This window comes from Pseudoliparis swirei, chromosome 4, assembly GCF_029220125.1.
Source record: "Pseudoliparis swirei isolate HS2019 ecotype Mariana Trench chromosome 4, NWPU_hadal_v1, whole genome shotgun sequence".
Classification (NCBI taxonomy): Eukaryota; Metazoa; Chordata; class Actinopteri; order Perciformes; family Liparidae; genus Pseudoliparis; species Pseudoliparis swirei.
Window position 1 is genome coordinate 18734951 of NC_079391.1, and position 12123 is coordinate 18747073.

A 12123-nucleotide genomic window follows, 5' to 3' on the forward strand; every position below is an offset into this window, starting at 1 on the left:
TGGTTAGATGTGAAACCTGGAGGATAAATTCTGTAATGGAACATAAAATGAGCGATGGTCGGTACCTTGGAGTGTTCGTTGATTGAAGATGGATGCTTTGTGAGTCACTCACCATCCCGCATCACAGCTGGAGCACCTCTAAAGATTGCTTTGTAGACAACATAGCTCTGTATTGTTGAGACGTTCTCAAAAAATGACATGAATCGTACTGTATTTATGAAAAAAGATAAATATGCTAATTGTAGTCAAACAGTGCGAGTATGGTGAAAGACTTCAGGGTCTTACAGATTCACTCTGTATGAATGGAGCTACAATGGGGGATTGTCCTTTGCTAAATCAATAGGACTATTCATCGCGTGAATGTAGATCCTGGAGCTCCTTCTTTATTATGTCTTGAACAAGATGCACCATTTTCACAAGCAAACAGCAGGCATCTTTAAACGGGGACTATGTCCATCACATAGACCAGAGAGCCATGCTGGAATTATGTGGATTGATTGCCAGAATGATCTCCACCAGGGCTGGGAAGTTATTGACAAGTTATTTTGTTCCAACAGGTGATTATCAACAGTACCATCACGCCCAACATGACGTTCACCAAAACATCGCAGAAGTTTGGCCAGTGGGCGGACAGCAGGGCCAACACCGTGTTCGGACTGGGCTTCGCTTCGGAGCAGCAGCTGGCCAAGGTGAGAGGACACGTTACTGCAGCATCACAGCAAGATTTCTGGATACTCTTTTTGTGAGACAATTTATGAATGTATTTGTCCTCAAACTGGAGTGCACATGTTCACAATTGTGTTATTATTTAGATGCCAGCTGGGGAAATTAATCAATCAAAAAAGTATTTTAGAGTTTATCAATAGATAATTGGCTCCATTATCTCCCAAAATGCTTTTGATGAGCCACACTGCGTTTGACGTTTCAGTTTGTATTATCACAGCTCTTTCTTGTCTCTCAAATTTACAGTTTTCTGAGAAGTTCCAGGAGGTAAAAGAAGCGGCAAAGCTCGCAAGGGACAAATCTCAAGACACGGTGGAGATGTTGAGTAATCACTCCCAGGTAAAATATCTCTCTCTCTGCTGTCTGAACACCTCTGTTGCTGGTAACATTGAGGAGAAAATAAGCAATAAAACATTTCAGTTTGTTTACTTTCCTTTAAACACCATCGGGCGTTGTGTTTCTGACTCTGTGTTTAGAAAAGGTTCCTGGCATGATCGAGTATTTAAATAGTTATGTTGAAATGAAAGCAGGCCTATGAGGCTTGTGTTGAATATACCATGTCAACACAACAGCAATCATTCATGTAATAGTGTTAGTCGTCATCAAAAGAGGTCAAAAGTCATCCTAAAATACTTACTGCCTGCAAGGCCCCACAGCAATTAAGAGGACCAGTGCGAGTCATAAACAATGCAAGTGTCTCAGTTCAACACAAAGGAAATCCAATTGATCTGTCAGTAAGTAAACCACTTTGATTGGAGGTACGTCCAGCAGTCTGGCCTGCACTGACTCCCGATGGCAGGAATCCAACTCGTAAAGACATGAGACCAGCAAATATTGTCATCAGTTTTCAGCTGACATGTCCACAGTGTTTACAGCGTTTTACCAAAAGAAGCGCACGACCCCTTTCCACAGTCAGAGCATGATTTATGAGACGCATTTATGGATTTTAAGCCATCAGAACTTTTAGAAAGCTGCAGGTAGACAAATCAAAACCTGCGCTGAGCCATAACACGTCCCCTCTGTCCCTTAGCAGGAGTCTGGACGTGAGACACCGACAACTAACCAGGCGTCCAGCATTAATGGAACAGATGATGAGAAAATCTCTCATGTCGATCCGGAGGCTGCTGTGCTGCAAACTGAGAACGAACATCTCAAGAGTGCAGTAGAACAGAGGTAACGGTTCCTTTCACGGGCGCCTTCGAACAACCTCTTGAAGGAGAAATTATTCTAACTGTATTTCCACCTTCATGGTTTTAACCACTTGCCGCATAGTCTCACATCACAGCGACACTCCCTTCAAGGGGCATCGCATCATTTTAACTCTCAGCAGGTCTTGATCGCTCTCGTGTTATTTCTTCTTTTTTATCTTCTATTTGCCTCTGCATCAAGCTGTGCTCAAATGTTCCCCCTCTCCATTTTATTGCTTCTGGGATGATGACATGGCCCCTAAGGGCTCAGAAATCATTTGCTCTAATCTAAAAAGTGAAGCGGCTCTACCCCACCATTTGGTTGTATGGCCTTTATAAAACAGATGCTGAGTGTATAGATCTCTAATTGCATGAACCAGCTGATGGGATTTGAATGACCCGAGTGCATCCGAGTCGACTAAAATTACAGTATGTACATTTAGCCATGATTTGTAATGGATGGTAACTCAACAAAAAATCTACTGACATATTTGAGCCAGATGGGATAAAAGACCCATTAGCAGACCTTGCCCTGATAATACTTCAGACTTTACTCACACAAGAAAATAAGAATTAAATGAACATTTACGTGAGTAGTGTGGGTAATGTTATTTACCAGTACTTCTAATTTTCCAAAAGGCAATGCGTAAACATGCATTCAATAAAGGATCCCGGACAGGACAATGTAACTTGGTATATGGAATGTTGCTGGTGTAATGTTTAGATTATTTTGTTTATTACGTAACATAAAATGTATGCATGACAAGTTCAGTTTAAGAAATGTATTTGGACAATCAACTGAACTCAATCATCTGTCTGTTTTCTAGGAAACCTCTTATCAAATTGTATAAACAGTAAAATAAAGCTTTATTGTGTGTGTGCGTTTAAAACACTGATCCTTAACACAACTTTGGTAAAGGATAAACATTAGTTTCAAACCAGTGCATCATACATGTATCTTTAAACTTCTCCAGCTTGTTTGTCCACCATTTGCTTAGTTTGCTCTTCTTCATGCCTTCACCAGGCATTGAGATGTAGTTTTCTGGAAATGTGTCACAGCAGTGAAACAGACTGCAGAATGCTGCCGTGCAAGTCTGTCCACATTTGATGGAGAGTAGCACACTTCAAACCAGTCATGCATAAGGAAGGGAACAGCGATGCATACTAAATATACACCACAACCTCTTTGCCCTTATTGATGAGACAAACACACATTATGTGGTATGAAAAGATAACAAACTGTATGTTGGAGCACATCAACAGTTTATTGGACATTTTGAGATTTTTTTCCACTTCATTTTTTTAATGATTTTAATATCTCCCGACAGCGTTATGTACATCACGAGTCACGACTAATTAAATAGTCATGACTGGAAGGATTGTGTAGCATTATGTGCCACGTCGGTAGTCACAAGCCCCAGGCATTTCAGCACTAACCAGTCTACAGTTTTCTTCCATTAATAACTCTCCTCCTCGATCTTTCTCCTGTCTGACAGCAACACCAACACCAAGAAGTGGGAAACAGAGCTGCAGACTTTAAGAGAAAATAATGCCAGTCTGGTGGACGCACTGCAGGAGTCCTCGGCTAATGTTGAGAGCTGGAAGAAACAACTTGGTGTCTGCAAAGAAGAGAGTGACGCGCTCAGGGAAAAGGTAATAAATACAGTGAGGGAAGTGAAATGGCGGAAACAAAAAACATTCATCCTGCCTGCAGCCAATGTGACTGAGCAGATGCACTGTTCCCTCTCTTTGTATAAGCAACACAACTGCACTGCAAACCGTCACAAAATTAGTAAACTATAGATTTAAAGTTGCTGATTAGTCTAACGAGAACAGATGGAATTGGATAAGTGAATCCACCAGCAAATTTCTTTAATCTGACCGAGTACTATATATTTGATTAGTTCTGCAATTAGTCGTCCTGCACTAGAGTCCGTTCTAAATAGAATAATTTAAGTTTCAGAATCCATGTGGGCCATTACTGCAGCTGAGCTGGTGTTGCATTCATTAACCTTGTAACATTCTGCAAGTTTTGTTCTTGTTTGTCTAAAAACTGTCAGTTTATAAGATATCGCTTATAAGATGCAGCATATTTAGGATTCTTCAAATACAACTTAATAAATATTACAGGTAAACAAAATGGGAATATGTTTGCAAGACCCTTTGGCCACATTAAGTACTTTTCACAACAACTTTTTCTTTTTACGCAGATTGCAGAACTCGAAGCTCAGTGTAACGAAGCCGATCAGGACAAACAGAAAAACTCCCAAATGTCTGTCCGAGTGCAGGAGCTACAGACGGAGCTGCACGAAAAAGAGCAGGTGAGACGTTGGCTTGCAACAACAGGGCCACTGTGGAATGCAGGCGTGTCTGCAAGAGTTGGGATAACAATGTCTTTTTGTAACAGGTGGCATTTTACCCCCGGTCTCCTGAAGTTACAGATGCACTTTCCCTTCCCGACTCCAACGTTTCAGTGTGTCTCTTCACCTCTTGTTCTTACTCTGTACCACTCCTCTCCCTCAGGAGGTGATTATACCTCCTATAATCAGGTCTTGTGGGATCTTGGGTTGTGTATGAATCGCTGTTGTTACTTTCGCCGACCCAGCTAAACCCAGATCATTCTACTGCCCGACGGTTTTCTCTCAATTTCCTTTTATCTTACTTTCTGTGGTGCTTGTTGTTTTTATAGGAGTTTACTTGATATCAGTTATTTTTTTGTTCACTTGAAATCCACTGTGAAAATGGTCAGACTGGGAGTATGTAATGCGTCCACTGACTTTGTCTGTAGTCAGAGCAGCAGGGAATGTTGGCACAAATTCCATTAGTGACATCGCCCTTTGTGTACTGCGTCAGTCATCTACAATCCCAACGAGCTGACTGTCAGCTCAGCCGAGCCTAATGGTGCTGTTATTGCTAATGAGGATGAGGCCCACACGGCCACGCAGTCTTTTGACCTTTGCTTGTTGCTGGTTAAATGCTGTTCTGTCTGCAGACAAGTAATTGGGACTGAATTGTGACAATGTTTTTGCCTTTTTTTCGATAGTGACCGTTTCCCCATCAATGTCATGAAAGGGAGACACGATCAGCAACGTGTAGGAGAGTGAAAGATGAACGAAACAAATTCACTTCCTTTAAGAGGAAAATAGTTGATGAGGCGTTTTTTATATTTCTGTTTCTGCAGCGAAATATAGCAAAATATGACTTAAAGGGTTAGTCGGTATCAGTTGCAGATTCATTTTATTTTCCTAATTTTCTGTTAATTGCCTAATCAATTGATCAACTAATCTTTTATAGTTTAATAGTGTTGCAAAATAATGATGTTTAAGTTGTGCTGCATAAAGACCCTTTTAAATTGTCAGAGGTAAACCGTGCGTCTGGGGTATTCTGGTTCAGCACCTGGCAGCCTGAGTATTAATAGAACATATACATCTTTCCTTATACAACAACAGGAAGGAAGCAGTTCAAAGAGCTGGAGCTGATATTTGAACGATTATGAGTCGTGTCCTTTGGGGGCTTCAGCGTTTCCACAGCCCTGTGTATCGGCCATATTGCTCTTAACAGTGACCGATGGGCCTCCAGAAGGAAGTGCCGTTGTTTGCAGAGCACTGATCCAGAAGGCGACCCACAGAGGCTCATCTGCCGAGTGACTCACCCCCGCCCAGAAATGCACACGCTCCACTTCACCAATTAAAAACGAGCCTATGAATTATTAAGCATTCACTGTGGTGTTGACCCTAGCGGTGGCCAGTCGTGAACTAACAGCACAAAGCTGCAGCAGAGTGAGTTTGTCTTCTAGCAGCACAGGGTTGGAACTTTCAGAGCAATAATGGATGTTTGATTGAGAAGAACCCGAAAGATGTTCACATAAGACGAACAGAATCACTGTATTCATTCTAATCTGTTTTACTTCTTTTAACCCGCTTTCCTTTGTACCTGCTCTGTACTGCTGCCATCTTTGTTCCTCCCCCTGAAATGTGTCTGTATCCCGTGTCTTTAGACGCTGGCATCAAGTCCACGACTTGGACACTGATTTTCTTACGATTTGATCCGATTGAAATAATATCAGTTTACTATTTTATTAAGACAATGTTTATTATGGCGCTGCTATACAAATTGTGAAATTAAATTAAATTTATGAGTTATAAGCTCCACATGTGTCGTACAGGAGGTGGTATCGATGTGCTCATCTAACTCGAGCAAGAATAAAGAATGATTTAGAACTAATACAAAGAAAATTATATATATAATTTTATAGAAGAAGACATCTAGCTTAGCTCAGCATAAAGACTGGAGAAACAACAGACTGATGCGAGAGTGGTATCAATATTCTCATCAAACTGTCAGAAAGCAAACGAGTCTCCCAAAATATTGAAGAATTTCCTGAACATTTCAAAGGTTTGGCTTCTCTTGTTAACCCTTGTGTTGCCTTCGGGTCATTTTGACCCGAATCAATATTACACCCTCCCCCCGCCTTCGGATTAATTTGACCCCATTCAATGTTTAATGTCGGTGTTCTTTCGGTAGTCAACAAACAAACAGAAAGTGCCTCACACTTAAACTTGGAAAACAATATTAATTCTAATAATTTTCTGGAGGTTTTAATTGCTGGCGTCAAATTGAACCCAAAGGGTAAAATATGTTAGTAAATATAAAGGTAACAGGAGGGTGAAACATTGAATCGGGTCAAAATGACCCATAGGCGGGGGGAGGGTGTAATATTGATTCGGGTCAAAATGACCCGAAGGCAACACAAGGGTTAAATGAGCTATTACGTTCTCAAGAAAACAATGTCGAGAGAATCAAGCAGATTACAACTTTAGAATAACCAGTTTCTGTATCTATTTTCCCCAGGAGTTGGAGAACCTGAGGAAGCAGGCAGAGATAATCCCTCAGCTCATGGCGGAGTGCGAGAGCATCACTGCAAAACTGCAGGTACGTTCAAAGCACCCAGGAATCTCACAAAACCCAACACCTTTCTCTCGGTTGCGATGTACCGCAGAGTATAAAAGCCAGAGCTCGCAGCACATGCAAGGACATGGTGTCCATCACAGCGAGGTTACACGCAGGCGTGAGCAGCGCTTTCAGACGGAGGAGAATGAGAGTTCCTATTCACCATTCTGCCTGAGGGCTGGTGACACAACATTTCCATCACGTGTCTACGAACGCACATCGTGATTAATGTATCTATTAATAAAGGTCCATCCCTAGCACAGCACTGAGTGGATTATTGCTTCTTTGAAAAGGGTTCCTCTTCCTCTTCTGTGAGATACTACATCTCTGTCATGGCGTATTAGTGGTGCAGATTTAATTTGTTTTGCTGACAGTTTAAGTAGATTGAGAACTTTAATGACCAAGTCTGGTAACATGTCTGTAGGTATGTGGGTTGTTGGGTGTGAGTACCTGCTGTTGCCAAAAACAATAAAGATTCACGCCCATCGCCTCACATCCTCCTTGTAACAAAGAGCACCTGTTCGGCAAGTCTGATTCCTCATTGAGTAATGTCAGACTTGCTGTGAAACCAGAAGTGCCAGGCTAGCTGAATGACTGACTGACCCATTTGTACCAAGTCTGGCATGAGCTGCATTGACGGCGACGCTCATCCCGCCCAGTTCTGATTGACTCCGAGCAGGAATTTTTCATCCAAGCTGTCGTGCATGTGTTGGGTTTCATGCCGGGGCTGGGAGGAGAATAAAACCAACAGCGGCATGCCTGAAGTTCTTGTGCTTCACAAAGCGCAAGCGCCCGTTTTGTTTCTGCAACAGTCAGCTGGATGAATGACCGTGACAACAGTCAGCAGGAGTTTATCTCGCCAATCACCCAAACCGAGCAGAAGCATAGACGATGGGATTTCTCGAATACCTCCATTTATCCACGAGGCCCAAAATGAAAATGCAGCCACAGTAATAAGTAAAACTGTTGAGGTGTGTTATTCCGCCGGTGATTCTAGCTCTAAAGAAAGAAATGAATCCACTTTCTCTCCCTCTTTGTATGTATGTGGTCATGGCGTCTCTCTATTTTAAAGATGACACCCCACGTGGAGATCAGGTTTCAGGAGTCCACTGGAGAAGTCATGCAGGCGCAACACCCATTTAGCGCTCCTGTTTTAAACCCCTCCCTTCAATAGTATTTTTGGCATTAATGTGTCAATCGTGTCGCCTGCTAGTCAAAGGAGTTGAATGCTGAGTTGTAATGCTTTAGTCTCATTCCTGAAAGTAGCTGTAAACATCTCTTTGGCTTCTCAGCTAAGATCAAACCATCTGACATCTCTCTGAAGACATTTGATTTCCCTTGGATCCACCATCTGCTGGAATGTAACTATTGTTTTGTTTTTCCTTGATATCCGTCCACAGACTGCCGAGACGAGGAACAAGGAACTGGAGGACAGAATAGAGGGTCTTCAGCTGGACATAGACGACAGTCAACAGAAGCAGGGCAACATGAAGGGCGAGCTGAAGAAGTTCATGGATATGCTGGACGGGAAGATAGACGAGCTGCATGAGTTCAGGCAGGGGCTGTCCAAGCTGGGTGTTGATAACTGAGTAAAGTGGCACTGAGCTGAAAGGGTCAGAGGTCAGGTACGAAGGATTCACTACAGTGTGTCTTCAGGGCAGAAACTATTCGGCACCTACTCCCCCAAGGTGACGTCCACTCAGACACTATCAGCTTTGGCTTCTAATAAACACGACCATGTGAGAGAGAGAGGTGTTTTCTGGAGAGGGAGAGACTGGCAGGGCGAAGGCCAGCATGCTCCACCTAATGGCTCCAATTTGTGTGCTGGCATTCTGAAACTAAATCAAGAGTCACAATTTGAGTTTACTAATCCGTTTCTGTTGTGTGTGTGTGGGGGGGGGGGGGGATATTTAAAATTATGGTGGTGGCTTCTTAGATTTGGTATTTATTTTTTTCCCCTGTAAAGGCTGCAGCACTTCTTTACAGGCAGCTTGGAGTAGAAGAGGACGTAAAAGGGCTAAACCGAGGAACACAGACGATGCTGATCAGCATCTCTCTAGTAATAATTGGTGTTCATCCTCGTGGCCCCCCTCAGAGAATTAGAGATGAAATATTTCTCCAGGCTTTCCTCGCTGTTGCCTCTCGTCTATCTCAGGTGTGTCAGAAGACAGTTCGTACTCATTGGATTATATGCACATACGTGACAAACGGCCGTGACACAAAGTGCCTCCAGGTGAGTCCAGACCTACCTGGTGAGGAGAACTGGCCGAGTGGTGACCATACCATGAACTCTGACAACAATCCACCTGTAAACTGAGACCCGAAGAAGATGCAGGTAGGCGCGCCCATCCTGAGGATGTAAATGGGTGTTACCATGGTGATGAACTCAACGAACACAAATTGTGTTTGCACAAAAGCTAGTCCGAGGAGAGACCGCAGCCGGAAGCATCGACTCTCTCGTGGCTGTTTGCAGTCAACGCTCCTTCTGATTACACGTTGCATGAAGAAGGAATGCTCTGGTTTCAGCTTTCCTTCAGGAACATCCCAAAGAAATGATGCCCTCTTTTCCCCCTGAGTGGAGTGTCGTGTTCAGAGGACTTTGTGTGCGCAATAGTATTTTTGTCCATGTGTAGAATAAATATGTCTCCGAGGCCGTTGAAGTACTTCTTCCACACTAGTTTTTGTTATGGTGGTGGTTATTTTTGGCGGGGGGGACTTGGTGCTGCTCGGTGGGAGAATAACGTGAAAGTGTATTTCAATGAAAACATTCGGTTTGGCACCGTCGAATTCTTGGTTTCCGTTTTACATATTTATTTTTGGTGCCGCTTTGCAACTACTGTTTCTAGAACAAACCAAGTAAATCAACCTTCACCTAATGTCTTTAGATAATATATTGAATAAACCAAACCGTCAGGATTCAGAGTTTTGCAGAATGTTGTCGCAGCTGCTTTTGGGGAAGTCCTGGAACATGGGACATTTGAAATCAAAGGCGTATGTTGTCGGTATATTTGCGGGGTAATGCTATGATGTTATAAGTCTATATTTTTTCATCACTGTTTTGATCTATGAAGGGACGTTTTGCTTCTCTCTCAGTGTAACTCCACTGTTTATAAGTCTCCTGAACCTGGAACACGATGTATGATCCTTCCTTTTAAAATGCCTCTTGTGCACTTGTGTGACGACTCCTGTTCAATATTGTACCAAAAAAAACCTGACAATTGTTAAAATTTAGTTTAATTACAATGCTGAGTTTGGTGTCATCTTTTGAAGTTCAAGTAGTGGGCAACATTTTGACGAGGTTTGGCAAATCAATCAGTATGTGGGTTCTGTGGAGGAAATGTAGAAGCTGTGAACGTCTTCTAATAAGCTGCAATCAGAGGCTCGAGGCATTTCTTCCCGGATGATGAGCTAAAGGAGGAGGTGACGGAACCTGCAGCGCCAGAGCTGCGTCCCGCCGAGGCCCGAGGACAGAAGCGCCGCCACTGCACGTCTCTGATGTTGATTTACATAGCACTAAATATAGCTGTAATCCTAACGGACGCACACAACAGCAGCAAAGAAGTGGGATTTATTCAGACGCGTATCTTTTTTTTATTTTATTTTTTTAGATTAAAACAAAATACAGCAGCACTGACATGAGCTGGTTTGAGGGATGGACAATGCCTTAAACCCCAACGTCATCGCAGCGCTGAGGAAGTTACTGCAGGGGTGGATCAGGGGACGTGTTGCCGTGGCAACTTATTCCCACTCCCTCCTGTTTTTGTTGTGAATAATTGTTTGAATGATTGACAGCGAGGATTATAGATCCAATGCAACCTTCTAACTAGAATGGGCACTCGGTAGAGCGCATACCTTCGCATATCACAAGATTGGGCATTGAATTATGAACATTTTGGCATTAGTTGCATGCCAATTGGATACAAATTGACCGCGCTATGGTAAAAAGAAGATTTTTACCTTTTCATGACCTTGATCTTTGACCCGATCGATCCCAAAATCTAATCAAATGGTCCCCGGATAATAACCAATCATCCCACTGAATTTTATGCGATTCGGTTTAATACTTTTTGTGTTATGCGAGTAACACGCATACAAATAAATAAATAAATACACGGCGATCAAAACATAACCTTCCGCATTTTCAATGCGAAGGTAACAATGAATCTTTATTTACACAACTGTCATCTTCCTCAGACAATGAGGTTCTTGGATATTGCGCTCGCACAGGCACTTCTTTTTTTCACCTTCCGAGATCAGCTGCCTGCACAGGTGCATCTGGGTAGATGACTTATGAATATGCAGAGTAAGCACTTATTACCTTTGGTGGGATGATTGGTTATTATCCGGGGACCATTTGATTAGATTTTGGGATCGATCGGGTCAAAGGTCAAGGTCATGAAAAGGTCAAAATCATATTTTTACCATAGCGCTGTCAATTTCTATCCATTTGGCATGCAACTAATGCCAAAATGTTCATAATTCAATGCCCAATCTTGTGATATGCGAAGGTATGCGCTCTACCGAATACCCGTTCTAGTTTAGGGCTGCAATGATTAACCAATTGTCAGTTGACGGAAAATGAACTGTTGACTTTAGCTAACTATTAATTTCACGACTAATTAATTGTTTGTTTTTCAAACAAACCGTGTATGTAAAAGAAAGAGGGAAAAAAACGAGCATATTGTGGATTGAAATAGCTTTTTTTCCCTCCCATCAGCAGTGTGGAATCTAATATATATTTAATTTAGGAATGATAATACAGAGAAAAGCAAGAGAGTTTTACATGCTGAAACACGGGTAGATTCTTTTAGTTTTAGTGAAACTATTTTGACGAACACATTTATAATTTAGTCACTTTTCAAACCAAAATGTTCCGGCTTCTCAAATGTGGAGTTGTTTTTACATTAAAGTAAACTTCCTATCTTTAGGTTTAAGACTTAATTGAAAAAGAAGCAATGTAATAATGTCACTATAGCGTGATATTTTATGGACAAAACAAAATGTAGATACCTTTTTAGGAAATATTTTAATTTGTTTGGACAAAAGAAAGAAAATGGACATTACTGGATCTTGTCACTTTTCAGACTGTCCCGAGGGACGTCTGTTGTTCTCTCACTTTGGTCCACATTGCAACATCTCTTCAACCGTCGGCTGGATGCCATTGAATTTTGTACAAACATTCATGTTCCCCAGAGGACGCATCCTAATGACGTTGGAGATGCCCCTGACATTTCCTCTTGGTGACAAAAGAAAAATGTGGGCT

General features: G+C 42.2%; 1 protein-coding gene across 5 annotated transcripts in view; it reads left to right on the top strand.

Moving 5' to 3' along the window:
• Nucleotides 1-10103, top strand: part of homer2 (homer scaffold protein 2) — a 26993-nt gene extending 16890 nt beyond the window's left edge. For 4 of the 5 annotated variants that reach the window (XM_056412478.1, XM_056412481.1, XM_056412482.1 and 1 more), the window contains 7 exons: nt 558-689; nt 970-1062; nt 1754-1896; nt 3407-3563; nt 4121-4231; nt 6762-6842; nt 8261-10103. In XM_056412478.1, coding sequence (XP_056268453.1) covers nt 558-689; nt 970-1062; nt 1754-1896; nt 3407-3563; nt 4121-4231; nt 6762-6842; nt 8261-8449 — 906 coding nt within the window. In that variant the 3' untranslated portion in view covers nt 8450-10103. The remainder of the gene's footprint in view (nt 1-557; nt 690-969; nt 1063-1753; nt 1897-3406; nt 3564-4120; nt 4232-6761; nt 6843-8260) is intronic. The other variant, XM_056412480.1, reaches the window with a different exon arrangement.
• Nucleotides 10104-12123: the final 2020 nt, after the last annotated feature.